Source organism: Eleutherodactylus coqui, chromosome 8, assembly GCF_035609145.1.
Source record: "Eleutherodactylus coqui strain aEleCoq1 chromosome 8, aEleCoq1.hap1, whole genome shotgun sequence".
NCBI lineage: Eukaryota > Metazoa > Chordata > Amphibia > Anura > Eleutherodactylidae > Eleutherodactylus > Eleutherodactylus coqui.
In genome coordinates this window covers 59,955,729-59,969,254 of record NC_089844.1, presented here as the reverse complement: position 1 = coordinate 59,969,254, position 13,526 = coordinate 59,955,729, and the positions used below count along the sequence as shown (strand labels likewise).

Below are 13,526 nucleotides of genomic sequence, written 5' to 3'. Positions count from 1 at the left end.
GGAGTTTCCATATACTCCGGCTCCCATAGAAGTCTACGGAGACTCCTGCACATCGCGCACCACAGATAGGTCAGGTCCTATCTTTTCACGCAGCACGGACCTCAGATGCGGGCATTGTAGCCACGCACGTCCTATCTTTGGAAGGTGCGAGTTTTTTGCGCGTCTAAAATTCCTTTATCTGAACCTTTTTTTATAGGAAACCATTGGTTCTATTAGGAGCGATTTTTTTTCACGTGCCTATTCTGCGTGAAAATGAAGCGCATTTGAAAGAGGCCTTAGTCACACAAAAATAGAACATGCTGTATTTCTCTGTCTGTTTGTGCACCAAAGGTCCCCGTAGAAATCAACGGCGGGTGCGCAAATGCATGAGCAATACGCAAGGAGATTCGCGCAACACTGCTCAATTCTGTTGCGAAAAAAAAAACATATCTTGAACTCATTAAGATTAATTATCCATTTCAATCAGTTCCTCTTTGTCGCACGCAAATGAACATGCCTTGCAGTGCAAAAAGTACAGTAGAATACCCCGAAGCACACGCAGTAAAGCATCGTTCATTCCGCAAAGCACTACGCTCAAGCGTGCAAATACGCCTACACTCTTGTGAAGTCGGCTGTAGGGTGCATTCACGTGGGTACATGCCTATTTCCAGATTCTATATGCTGTTGCCCTGCGATTTTCTGCAGTTTCTTTTGCGCGCGTTAAAAAGTGCAAAAAATCAGATTTTCTGTAAAAATACGCAGCGAATATGCAGTTTCCCCGCGTCTTTACACACGCCCATTGCTGTCGATAGGCTATTGCGGTGAAGAATACGCACAAAGGCATAGTGCATTTTTTTCATGCGACTTTAATACGCAGCAGCGAATGAACGCATTGAAATCAACGCGTTCTATTCGCTGCGTATTACACGCGCAAAACATAATAAGCCCATAATGGTGTGAATGAGCCCTATACAGCTCACATCCACAACACACACTTTTCTTCCGAGTCTCTCTGCAGATTTGCGGGTCCATAAGCGAGCAGTCTCAGCATCGTCTTAGGACAAAGGATGAGCCGCCGGCCAGCGCCGAGCACAATCTCCTCAGCACCTCCCGAGCACACCCGGGGCTTCCACAACACCCCCCGCCCGTGCACATGGAACTGTCACAGGACGGCACCGCCCATCACAGCCGGCCTGCCAATCAGCGCGCAACAGTGCCACAGCCCAGTACTACTCTACATCTGAGCAGCCAATGGGAGCAGAGCTCATGAACAGGTCAGCCAATCAGGTCCGGGCTGCTTCCCCGGGGTCGGCCAGCTGTGCCCGGCTAGCTCATGCGGTGCTCGCTCGGTTCCCACTTGCACTCAGCGGAGTCTCCGGCAGTTTTTGTGTGACAGTGAGCGCAGACAACGGAGCCGCTCCCGCCCGCCGCCGCCGCTCTTCTCCTCCGCAAACCCGCAGGGAATGGAAGTTGCGGGGCTGTGAGTGCCATGGCAGAGGGGGCAGACGGGGCTTGTGAGCTGTGCCCGGAGCATGGCCGGGGCAGAGAACGGAGGAGTGGGGTCACCGAGGTCAGCCTGGTGGAAGCAGCCAAGGCGGCACCCAGGAGGAGTAGCATCATCAAGGTAAGTGCCAACTGCTTGCCCATCACCCTGGCATGCTGCGGGTAGTAGTTCCTCCATAATAGTGGTAGTACTTCAGTGGATCTAGCTGTATGGCAGAACTAGCCTGGTACCATCACGAATGACATCCTTCCCTTTTAAAGAAATGTGCATTAATAAATAAAATGGCGCAGTTTGCTCCGCCGCCGCTTATCATGAGCGCCGCTGATCCTGTTACTATGGGGTCTATAACGTACGTCAGTGACACGCCTGTGCCTACATAACCTGGACTGACTTCCAGGGCGCTAAAGTTATCTCTACCGGGCACGAAATAACCCATCTGCCACGTGTGTTGTGGTAGTGACTGCGCCATTACAGATAAGAAGGGAAGCATTCAGCAGTTAATACAGCAGGTAGGCATGGAAATGCCAGTGTGGGCACGGTGCACCCCCTCTCCTTTGAACCGGGCACGGTGCACCCCCTCTCCTTTGAACCGGGCACGGTGCACCCCCTCTCCTTTGAACCGGGCACGGTGCACCACCTCCCTTTGAACCGGGCACGGTGCACCGCCCCCCCTTGAACCGGGCACGGTGCACCCCCCCCCTTGAACCGGGCACGGTGCACCGCCTCCCCCCCCTTGAACCGGGCACTGTGCACCGCCTCCCCCCCCTTGAACCGGGCACGGTGCACCCCTTGAACCTGGGACAGTGCAGTGCTTTTTATTTAATTATGTCTATTGAAGTGGTTTTCCAAAAAAACTTGCACCCTCCTTTTTGTAGATGTCCTCATACAAGGTGGTATATAACTGGGGCATCGCTCCGTAACAATAGGGTGGATGGACTGGTTGGGAAATGTGCCAGACAGCTAAGGAGACCAATAATCTCGGCTTCTGTGCCATGCAAATGGTAGGGCTCGGGGTTGCCAGCCTTATAAAGTGGATTACTTTTCAGCTTGATTGGTAGGAACAACTTTTCTTCTGTGTTGGCAATAATATTGGATCCCAATGCCACACCTACCTGTCTGGCAGCTACCGGGGGTATAGTTTTAGGGGAGCTGGGGCTGGCAGGGCAGGGGTATTTAGCTCCAGTCTAGGGCAGAGAACTGAATCTTTGCCCCAGGTGACGGAAAGCCTCTGACTACTCTGCTGCCTTCTGTTGACGGAGTGTCCATGCTGGATCCCAGATTGCATCAATACACACTACTTGGCCCACAACACTCAATGTGAGGGACCGTTCTGGATGCTGATTGATATCAACATGCATATCCAGTCCAGGGAAAATAGTGCATCTGGCCCCTTGGTAGCCCTACGCCAGTGTTTCCCCAACTCCAGTCCTCAGGGACCCCAACAGGTCATGTTTTCAGGATATCCTATAGTAAGAACACCTGTGGCAATGTCTGACAATTACATCTGAGAAAATCCAGAAACCATGATTTGTGGGGGTCCACAAGGATGCGGATTTGGGAAATCCCGTCCTATGCCCTCTGACGGCGGCACCAATTTAGACTGTAACTGCATCCTCAAAATGCGGATACCGTAGAAAAGTTTTGAGGAGGTTTAAAGTAATGAAAAGTTCTCCTCTCCTCATGGGTGTCTTCCTGCTGCAGCCGATCGGCGTTGGCTTCTTATGCCTGCAAAGACTCAACAACGAACGATAAGTGAACCATATCCTTCAGCTTGGCACGGTCCAGCAGTGATCTGCATGATAATCGTGCTTTGCAACGTCTAGTAATTTGGTAACTACTGAAACCGCTGGGAGTTGTAGTTCCACAACAGTTTGTGAGTTACAGGAAGCTGCCACTGCTGTGAGGATACGGATACATTGTTACAAGTCCACTTGTAGAATGCGTGGAATCCCTGCGTATCTGCACACCAATCTGGGAAATCTTATCCCCTCTTGAAAGGACACTGTCACTTTCCGCTTGTTTTCCATTTTTTTAAACCCCATTGAAATCAATGGGGAAAAACTGATCCATTTCTTTCCAATTTATTTCAGTTTCTCTCCTCCAAAAACGGAGCAGAGAGACGGAAAACCTAAACTGACCCTAACGCAGGTGTGAAAGCAGCCCTAAATACACCAAACTGGCATTTACGTTATGAGTAAACTGTTGCGCTGCCATAATTGTATGCAAATGGCTTGTAATGGTGAAAACTCTCTCTAATTAATGTCAACCATAGAAAACTTTTCGATGGGTTTTGAAGAGACACAAGCATCACCTTTTGAGTCCCATAAACTAAGTTATGGGGCTGAGAGGTGAGGCAATGTGGAGTCCATGGAGGTATCTTTTGTACTCGCTGGACGCCCCGTTTCTGCGTTGTTTCCCTGCAAAGTTGATGCATGCCAGCAGCTTGACTCTTTCTGTGTTCACCTCCCATTCATCTCTATGGAAGGTACATGCACAGTGATAGTCAAGCTGCTGGCACACACTGACTTTGCACAGGAATAGGGCACCCAGTGAGTGTAAGACCCCATTTACACTGAAAGATGATCGCTCAAATGACAGTTTGAGTGACAGTTTTGAGTAATCACCTTTGCCTAGTCAATAATAGCTAATTAGCTACTAAAGAGCTATGCAGGCGGAGCAGGACACCGCCGCTATTGCTCGACAAACAATACAGCTGTTTTGCATAAGCAAACAGCTGTATTGTTTTCTGTGCTTACAGCTCGCGTCTCGCTGTGCACTACCCGTGGGACACGAGCTGAAAGAATCTTATCAGCGCTGCCGACTGTGATAGCCTGTACCGCTGATGAGAGTTCATCGCTCAATTCTAGAAAACTAGAATTGAGCGAGGAACTTCATGATGTCCGTGCATTTAGATGCAACGGTTATTGCTCAAAAGATGGCTTTGAGCGAGAATCGTTGTTTAAATGGGCCTTAAAAGATACCTCCACGTTCCCTCACCTCTCAGCCCCATAACTTAGTTTATGAGACAAAGGTGATGTCTTTGTCCCTTCAAAACCCATCAAAAAGTTCTCTATGGTTGACAGTAATTAAAGAGAGTTTTCACCAATACAGGGCCATTTGCATATTATTATGGCAGCGCACCAGTGTTTACTCATAATGCAAATATCTATTTTAGGCCGCCTTAGGATCAGTTCGGGGTTGCCGTCTCTCTGCTCCATTTTTGGAGGAGAGAAACTGAAATAAAATGGGAAAAAAAACTGATTTTTTTTTTTTCTTCTCCTTTGATTTCAATGGGGTTTAAAAAAAAACCCCAAAAAAAACAAAACGGAACACAAGCCGAAAGGTTTCTGTTTGCTTCCATGCTGTCAGCTTTCCGCTTCTTTGGATAGAAAAGTAACGATGCAGACTGCAATATTTTCTCGGGTGCAGCGCTTTTTCTTCTGGTAAAATGCTGGGCAAACGGCTCCAATAAAAGTCAATGAAGTCTGTTTGGCATTGTTCCCTTCCGTCACAAGACGGACCAGTTCGGCCAGACTTTCGATATTTTCTCAAATAGTTTAACTCAGCTGGTTACAGGCCCTTCTGCACTAATTATTTTTTAAATGGGGTTTTCTAGTGACAATACTATTGATGACCTATCCTCAGAATAGGTCATCAATAGTTGATCAGCTGGGGTCCATTGCATTGGACGCTGACTGATCGGCTGAACGGGCGCATGATGTCAGCGCCGCAAATACACAAAGGTCGGAGGTGAAGTAGCAGAGGTCTCTTCGCCGACCTCTGTGTAGTGCCTGGTGCTTGTTACTGCAGGCACAGCTCTCATTGAAATCAATGCGCTGGTCACTACACAGAGGTTGGCGCGGAGACTTTCACTGCTCCCGCTCCGATCTCTGTGTATTTGTAGCGCTGACAGCATGCAACCGCTCAGCGAATCAGTCGGGGTCCTGACGACAGACCCCAGCTGATCGATTATTGATGACCTATCCTGAGGATAGGTCATCAATAAAATTCTCACTGGAAAACCCCTTTCAACCTGCACCAAATCTTCTCTATTGGGTTCATATCTAGACCATTGCCATTGGAAGCACCTCAAGTCTGGGTTCATTAAATACATGCAATACACTTTTTACTGTGTAGCAAGAAGCTCCAGCCAACATAAAAATGCAGTTTCCCGCCGGAAATCGCTCATTGAGCTGATCAAACAGGGGATTCTCAATCCCGTTTCCACACTTCGATACTGGAATTGATCCAACATTTGGACCTTTTACCAAGATGATGCCCATCAGGTCCAGATGTTTAACTTTTTTTGCACAACGCGGTCCCCTGGGAATTCTTCCAATTTCTTCCTTACAAGTAACGATCATTTGTCATTTCACTGACACATCAGAGAAGAACACTTTCCCAATCTTTGGAACTCCAATTCTAAGACTGCCTTTGTGGAGTCAAAAGTTGCTTCTTTCTGGACCGTTAGGCTTGGTAACCCGCATCACACAATCCCCTCCTCACAGTCCCACAGCTTACCTGGACATCACTTTGTGGTTTCATGGATTCAGAACATGCCTTCTGATTTTTCCAGCACAGTTTTAAAAGTAATCAGCCATCCTTGGGGCTGGTGATTGGTTTCCTTCCAGCATCATCGGGTCTAACTCCCTGCTCAACGCAGGATTCACTAAATCATCCTAGACAGACGTCTGTCCAGTCTCTGAAGACTTCCAAAGTGTCCCTTTCTGTTCACCAACAAGTCCAAACCCAAATCAAGTCGCTTTTTAAAAAATCCTATTTCCCACCTATTTCAGATTGCATCATTGAAGCATTTTGAAGCAACACTTCAATGTTACCCCATTTACAAGGTGAAATGTCACTTTTCTGCCCATTTTTGCAAAAGCTTCAATAACTTGCCAACAATGTTATACATTGGATTACCAGACAAGCCACACAAAGAGGCAAATCCTGTGCTTGTGCAGCAGTGTTTTTTCGCCAGGAGTCTATGGAAGACTCTGCAGTATAGTGAATAATTGCTTCTGTCGTTGCACATTTTGCAACCAATAATCCGTTTTTACAACAAAAATACAACTAAAACAATACTGGGTCTCATTTATCACAACTGTCCAATAGACAGTTGCCCATTGCAACCAATGAGAGCTTGGCTTTTATTTCTGAGGTTACTCCGGTAAAATAAAAGTTGCAGTATGATTGGTCGCTATGGGCAGCAAAGACAGTTATTACTTTAGACAGTTTTGATAAATGGCGCTCCATGTATAGCAATACAAAATTTAAGACTATCCTATTAATTTGGCCAATACTGTACATGTAAGATTATTCCTGATGCTACAAATTTGAGCAAAGTTTTGGATGTATTCTTCAACCCTGGATATAACACTCTGGGTGAGATTTCACACTATCGGATTTTCCAAGTGGTGTGACCAGAGCGCTATTAATTTAATTTCTTCTATTACAACAACCTGCTCTGAGCTCTTATATGTTCCTCGATATACTTGGCAATTGTTGTCCAACCTCTTTTGCAAAATAAAGGTGTAGTATTGCAGGGTTAAAGATATTCTTCAAGACTGGATGTCCGTTTTTTTAGCCATATTTAGGAGCCGCAGAAAGCTGGAAAATGGAATCGGAAACAACTAAAGAAAGTTGGAATCTGTCGACACAAACATTTAATGGGCCACAATCGATAGATTGTCCATGTTTATTCCAAAAAAATAGTACAAATACAACATGTTTTATACATTCACAAGTGACATTTAAAAGGAATAAATGATGTCAAAAACGGAAATTCAGATTGTGAATACAGCTCATGTGGAGTGATGATACAAGGTTTTTAAAAACTGATAGACAAAAAAACCAAATCAATGGTAGAGCCAAGCTGGATGCAATAATAAAAGTAGACAATGGTTAATAAAATGCATGATGGTTAATAAAACTCATAGGAAATACAGAAAACGCATCATAGGGTTAAATCACTAGAAAAACAAAACCCTTTTGGTTGTCACATTGATGTTGGGACATGGGCTGCATCTGTCATAGATGGTATGGGAAGTAACATTGTGTCTATCACTGCTCAGCTTCCGCTGGTGAGCTTTCATAATCTGCAACATGTGTCAATATTTTTCTCTGCATCGTTTTGCCTTTGTAAAGAAAAAAAAAATCATTGTGCCACAAGTGTATCATAAATATTGATGTCATTGCATCAATATGTCAATTGCACTGTAGCCTTTTTTAGAAGCACTGTATCAATACTTTCAGTGGGGAATATGGTCTGATACATAGTATGGCATCTAGTTTTTAGCTGTAGGGAGCCATAGTGCAGCTCTTATAGATTATACAGGGGTTGCTTCTCCTCTAGAAGCATTGTGTATAAGAGTGACTAGTCCCACAGATAAAGCACCCTGACTTGGTGAGCTGATGTAAGCACATAGTGGTACAGATATTCTGCACCTTTAGGGTACGTATTAGCACATCAACCAGGGATTATTCAAACTCTGCATGGGAGTTTAATAAAAAGCCGGAGATGGGTCATGCCCTATCTTTCTCACAGGAAAACTATGTGCAAGGAGAAAAGTTAGGGCAAGTCCTTTCTTAGTACATGCCCTAACTTTCCTGATTAGTGAAAATGAAACCATTGAAATTAATGTCCGCTAATGGGACAAAAACGCGCCCATCTGTTTAAGGCTGGGTTCACATGGGACGGATTCCCAGCGGAATTCTTGTGGATTGGCCGCAACGAAAATCCGTGAGAATTCCGCTGAAAATCCACAGCTGCGGGTTTTGTAGCGGCTTTGCCGCCTGCATTTCTGCTGCAGCCATCTCTCCCCACAGACAGGAGAGAGTCCGCTGCAGAAAAAAAAAAAGAATTGACATGCTGCGTATTTAATTTCCGCTCTGCATGGCTGTTTCCACACAGTTTGTCCGCAACAGATTGGATGCAGTGTGTGGATGAGATTTTTACAAAATCTCGTCCACTTTGATGGCTAATCACGGGATTGGAAACTGCATGCTGTTGTATATACGGGTTATGTCATTGCACACAAGCCATCCATCATGAAGTGCAATGCATCGGTCCATCGACAGTTGGGCATGGAGCGTCATCATTGGACAGTTGAGCAATTAAACAATAGAAAAGCATTCTAGAGAGTATCAAATCACGTTATTCCATGTTCAAATAAGATCTGAATGTGGAGGATGCCTGGCGAACGCCTTTTGCCTGAGTTTGTTGTGTAAGAGGTTCCTTTATCGTCTGGGGTTGTCTTACATGGCATGGTCTCGGTCCGTTGGTTGTAGTGACAAGAACCATGAATATGGACAGTCTAGACAATAGCAATGTGGCAATGCTCTGGGAATGGTCAGCCATACTTCCAACAAGACAACGTGCCTTGTCACAAATCCAATGCTGTTTTACATTGGTTTGAGGATATGGCTGTTCTGTGATTGGACTGGCTGCACAGAGTCCCGACCTCAACCCTAGTGAACATCTTTGGGACAAACTGGAATGTCGGGTCAGAATATATAAAGAGTTCCCATCTTCTGTGAGAGTACTTGCTGGACATTTGCAGGGTGAATGAAGGGAAGTACCAGCTACCAGGAGTGACGTAATAAGTATGTGTTAAAAAGATGAGCATATGTATTGTCAGTCTTGCTAGGGGACAGCAGAATGTATCTGTACCAAATGTATAATATCTAGCATGTATTTATCACTCAGGTATGTAACATGCAATGTTTATAATGCTTATAAAGTTATATGAATCGACCCCCCCCCCCCTTCTACCGTTTCCCCCGAAAATAAGACCTACCCTAAAAAGAAGCCCTATCATGATTTTTTAAATGGTGGCCAGGCAGATATACATGTAAAAAATAAATATTTTGGAGCAAAAATTAAGACCCTGTCTTATTTTCGGGGAAACACGGTATTATGTGTATTAAAAATTTAATTAGAAGACATAGAGCTGTAAGTGGAGAATTTTCATTTTTTTTCTTGTTTGGCTCATAGACTGCAGAATAAGCAGCTCAGGACGGATCCACTCACACTAAGCCCAATAAGATTAGCTTAGCAGAACTGTCAGGTATGTGAGCGGCAATTAAATTAGTCAATACCAGCTTAAGCTCGCTCTCTGTCACTGCTCCCATGAGGACAATAAACCTTAGTGTAGGGGTTTTGTGGTGCAAGCAATGACCTTGCACTTCCACATTTCGAGGACGTTGAGAGATTTGGTCTAAGATGTGTATCCTTGAACTTGGTGTAATAAATTAGGCTGACCCTCTTGTTTTTATCACATACTCAGTTATTATGTATAAATTGCAAAAAAGATACACATGTATCAAATGTAAGCCTTGTTTAGAACTCTGGCATGTATTGACAAATGTGACTCCTTGCTACACTCCAGAAAACGTCAGACTGGCGATACATTCCCAGAAAATGGGCTGATTTGTAAATATGCATTGTTTATGATATACTTTTTCTATCAGTATTGATGAGAAAGAGCATTCTGGCTCCTAACATAAGGATTCTTATGGGGCAGAGATTTAATAGGCGCTCCGGTGGGCAGATGGAGACGTGAGCTCAGTCTTTGTCACACGTTCTGGTCTATTTTCCCAATTGTTATAGGAAGTAAATCTGATAGTGATCGTTTTCCTTTCTGGCAGCTGGCACCACACTTGGGAATGGTCAGGGTTAATGCAAATGGCTTCTCAGGATATCACTGGCAGGAACCCAATAGATCTCTCCATGATCTGAAATGACTGGGCAAGTTCCAACAAAGTGCTACAAGATTGTTGTTATTGGATCCCGAAATAGAAAGTCACAGCAGACTATGTGGAGGTGTATGGCTTTGTCAAAGCCCTCTCTGCTTCATCGTTCCTCCCCCCCAGCCTCACCACCACCCTCTTCCTTCCAGATCTTTTGCTTTCTCTGCACCCCTGGAGATTACAGCTGCTGATGGCTGCACCGAGCTGTTATTTTCCTGATTACCATTATTATTTTCATACATTTATTTGCATACTCTCTGTTCTATATAGCAAGAGCTGCCATTAACCCTCTCTTGCCCAGTTATGTTTTTTTTTTTTTGCAGGCGACTGAAGCTTGTGCTGAGTGTCGGTCAAAATACTCGTGTATTGTATGGCCAACCTTTTCTGTTAACAGCTATCTGGCATGCAAGGGGTTAAAGGCCTCTCACTTGGTCACCAAGATATTATCAGGTTTTTTTTTAGCTCGGTCCCAGTGGCAGCTTCTCATTTCTGCTAATGAAATCCTCATGTACTGTAACATGTTAAAAGCCTATAGAAGTAGAGATCAGAGAGTCGCAGGCGGGTTTTACGGTTCTCTTTCCTGAAGGAACATTTTGTCGCTTTTAGGGTCATAGCTAGAATAATTCCCACACTACAAGAGACAGAAATATGTATATCCTGGAAGCTCTAGCTCATTTTGACATTAAGGAGAGATTAGCAAGATTGCTGATATGACTGAGTATTTTGCGGACACATCACCTATTTTTCTATGAGAGGAGAAGTCAGTGCTTTCTTGTTTTTGTATGTGTCATAGCATAGTATTTAAGGCTGAAAAAGACCTATTTGCTCATCCATTTCAGCCTATTAACTTGCAATGTTGATCCAACCCCTCCGCAATGAGGTAGAAGCCAATTTTCCTAATTTAACGAAACCTTTTTCTTCCCAACTCCAAATCTGATAATCAGAATAATCCCAACCCTTCTAAAGCAATTAGTGACCGGAACATATAATATTGTTACTCTAAAGAAAGGCCTTCAGGTCCCTCTTGAAGTCCTTTATCGAGTTCGCCATCACCTCATCCTCAGCAGAGAGGATGCCCCCTTGTTACAGTCACAGTCCTGGGTATAAACAGATCATGGGAGAGCGCTTTATATTGTCCCCTCATCTATTTATACTTGGATATTAGGTCGCCCCCTCGGCCATCTTTTTTTCTAAATTAAATAATCCCAATTTTGATAACCTCTCTGGGTATTGTTGTCCGCCCATTCCATTTATTACTTTGGTTGCTCGTCTTTGAACTTGGCCAAGCTCTGATATGTCCTTGAGTACCAGTGCCCAAAACTGTATACAATACTCCATGTGTGGTCTCACCAGTGACTTGTGAAGAGGAAGAACAATGTTCTCATCATGTGCCCCTAGACCTCCTTTTATGTACCCCATGATCCTATTTACCTCAGCAGTAGCTGCCTGACATTGGTTGCTCCATTTAAGCTTACAGTTAATTAAAATCCCCAAATCCTTTTCCATGTCAGTGTTTTCCATTTAGCGTGTAATGGTGACATGCATTTCCTTTGCCCATGTGCATAAGCATTACAGCGGGCCCCCAGCAGTGACTGACCCCCCCCACAGCGGCCCCCCCCAGCAGTGACTGGACCCCCACAGCGCCCCCCCCAGCCGTGACTACCGCCCCCAGCGGCCCCTGCGGATTAACTACCCCCAGCAGAGACTGATCCCCCCCCCCCAGCAGTGACTGAAACCCCCCCGCCCAGCAGTGACTGACCCCCACAGCGGCCCCATAGCAGTGACTGACCCCACAGCAGCCCCCCCCCCAGCAGCGACCGCGCCCCCCACAGCGGCCCCCGTGGATTAACTACTCTCCAGCAGTGACTGACCCCCACAGCGGCCCCCCCAGCAGTGACTGACCCCCCCCCTCAGCGGCCCCTGCGGATTAACTACCCCCAGCAGTGACTGATCCCCCACAGCAGCGGCCCCCCGGCAGTGACTGACCACCCCCTACAGTGTCCCCCTGGCAGTGATTGACCCCTACAGTGTCCCCCTGGCAGTGATTGACCCCTACAGTGTCCCCCTGGCAGTGATTGACCCCTACAGTGTCCCCCTGGCAGTGATTGACCCCTACAGTGTCCCCCCGGCAGTGATTGACCCCTACAGTGTCCCCCCGGCAGTGACTGACCCCACCCACCCCCAAGCAGCCCCCCCCCCCAGCAGTGACTGACCCCCATCCAACCCCCAGCCATCCCCCCAGCAGCGACATTGCCCCCGAGAACAACGTACTTACCTCCTGGAAGCTCCGCTCCTCCTGTGCCCGGCGTGCTGCTAACAGAGATGATCTCTGGCACACACTGTGACGTCGGTGTGCTGCCGGACGCCTCCTTCCCCGGATGCTCTTATGGAACCAACAGGTAGGAGACGTCGGCGGAGGGGGGAGGAGGATCCCGGCTGCACACTGACATCACAGTGTGCGCCGGGATCAGCGCTGCTAGTAGTGCTGGTTAGTGAATACCAGCAGGGGAGCAACGGCCCCTGCCGGTATTCACTAACTGGGTGAGCAGCCGCGTGTCAGCGACTATGGCTACGCGTGTCATAGGTTCGCCATCACGGTCCTATAGTAAGGACTCCAACGACAATGTCTGAGGCACTGGCAATAATTACATCACCTGTGCAATACGGAGGAAGTCCAGAAAACATGGTCTGTTGGGCTGCCTGGACTGGAGTTGTACACTCCTGCATTAGACCATTCTACTCTCACTCCCCCCCCCCCCCCCAAAAAAAAAATAGTATATATAGTGTGTGTATATGTATATTACAACTGCAAATAGGGGGTCGTATTTTCTGTGACACTCGTATAAGGTGTAAGACAGGTGAGGAGACGAGAGTATCAGATAATCTACTTCTGCCTTCTTCTGAAACGTATTGTCCAGCACTGACATTTCCCTCTCATCAAGGGAGTGCACATAGTCATTTTTACAGCTGAACAACCAAGAACGGCTGAAAGCTAAACACCTGAAAGGTCAAACCTGTCCTATTTTTCATTTAGCAGATATTTGTGGTCGTCGGAGATAGAAGCGCTTACCCATGTAAGAATTCGAGTCGCAAAAGGCACTAATTTCAGATGACTGTTGGCTACTGCATTGTGCAGGTTATCAAAGACTTTTTGTGTTCGCGTCTTATTAGTTTCTTTACGTGACTGTAGCGCTCCCATCCAGCTCATTGCAGCCTTTCCTTCTTTGTGTTAGACCATGCGGTGCTGAGAAGTCTTTGTATTTTCCCATTTCGCCTACTTTTAGAGTAATTA

General features: G+C 46.2%; 1 protein-coding gene across 1 annotated transcript in view; it reads left to right on the top strand.

Annotated features, from left to right (window-relative positions):
- Positions 1 to 1,339: 1,339 nt before the first annotated feature.
- PLCL1 (phospholipase C like 1 (inactive)) overlaps positions 1,340 to 13,526 on the top strand; it is a 259,157-nt gene continuing 246,970 nt past the window's right edge. Inside the window, exon 1 of the mRNA XM_066575683.1 lies at positions 1,340 to 1,603. Within this exon, the coding sequence (XP_066431780.1) occupies positions 1,469 to 1,603 (135 nt within the window). The 5' untranslated portion in view covers positions 1,340 to 1,468. The remainder of the gene's footprint in view (positions 1,604 to 13,526) is intronic.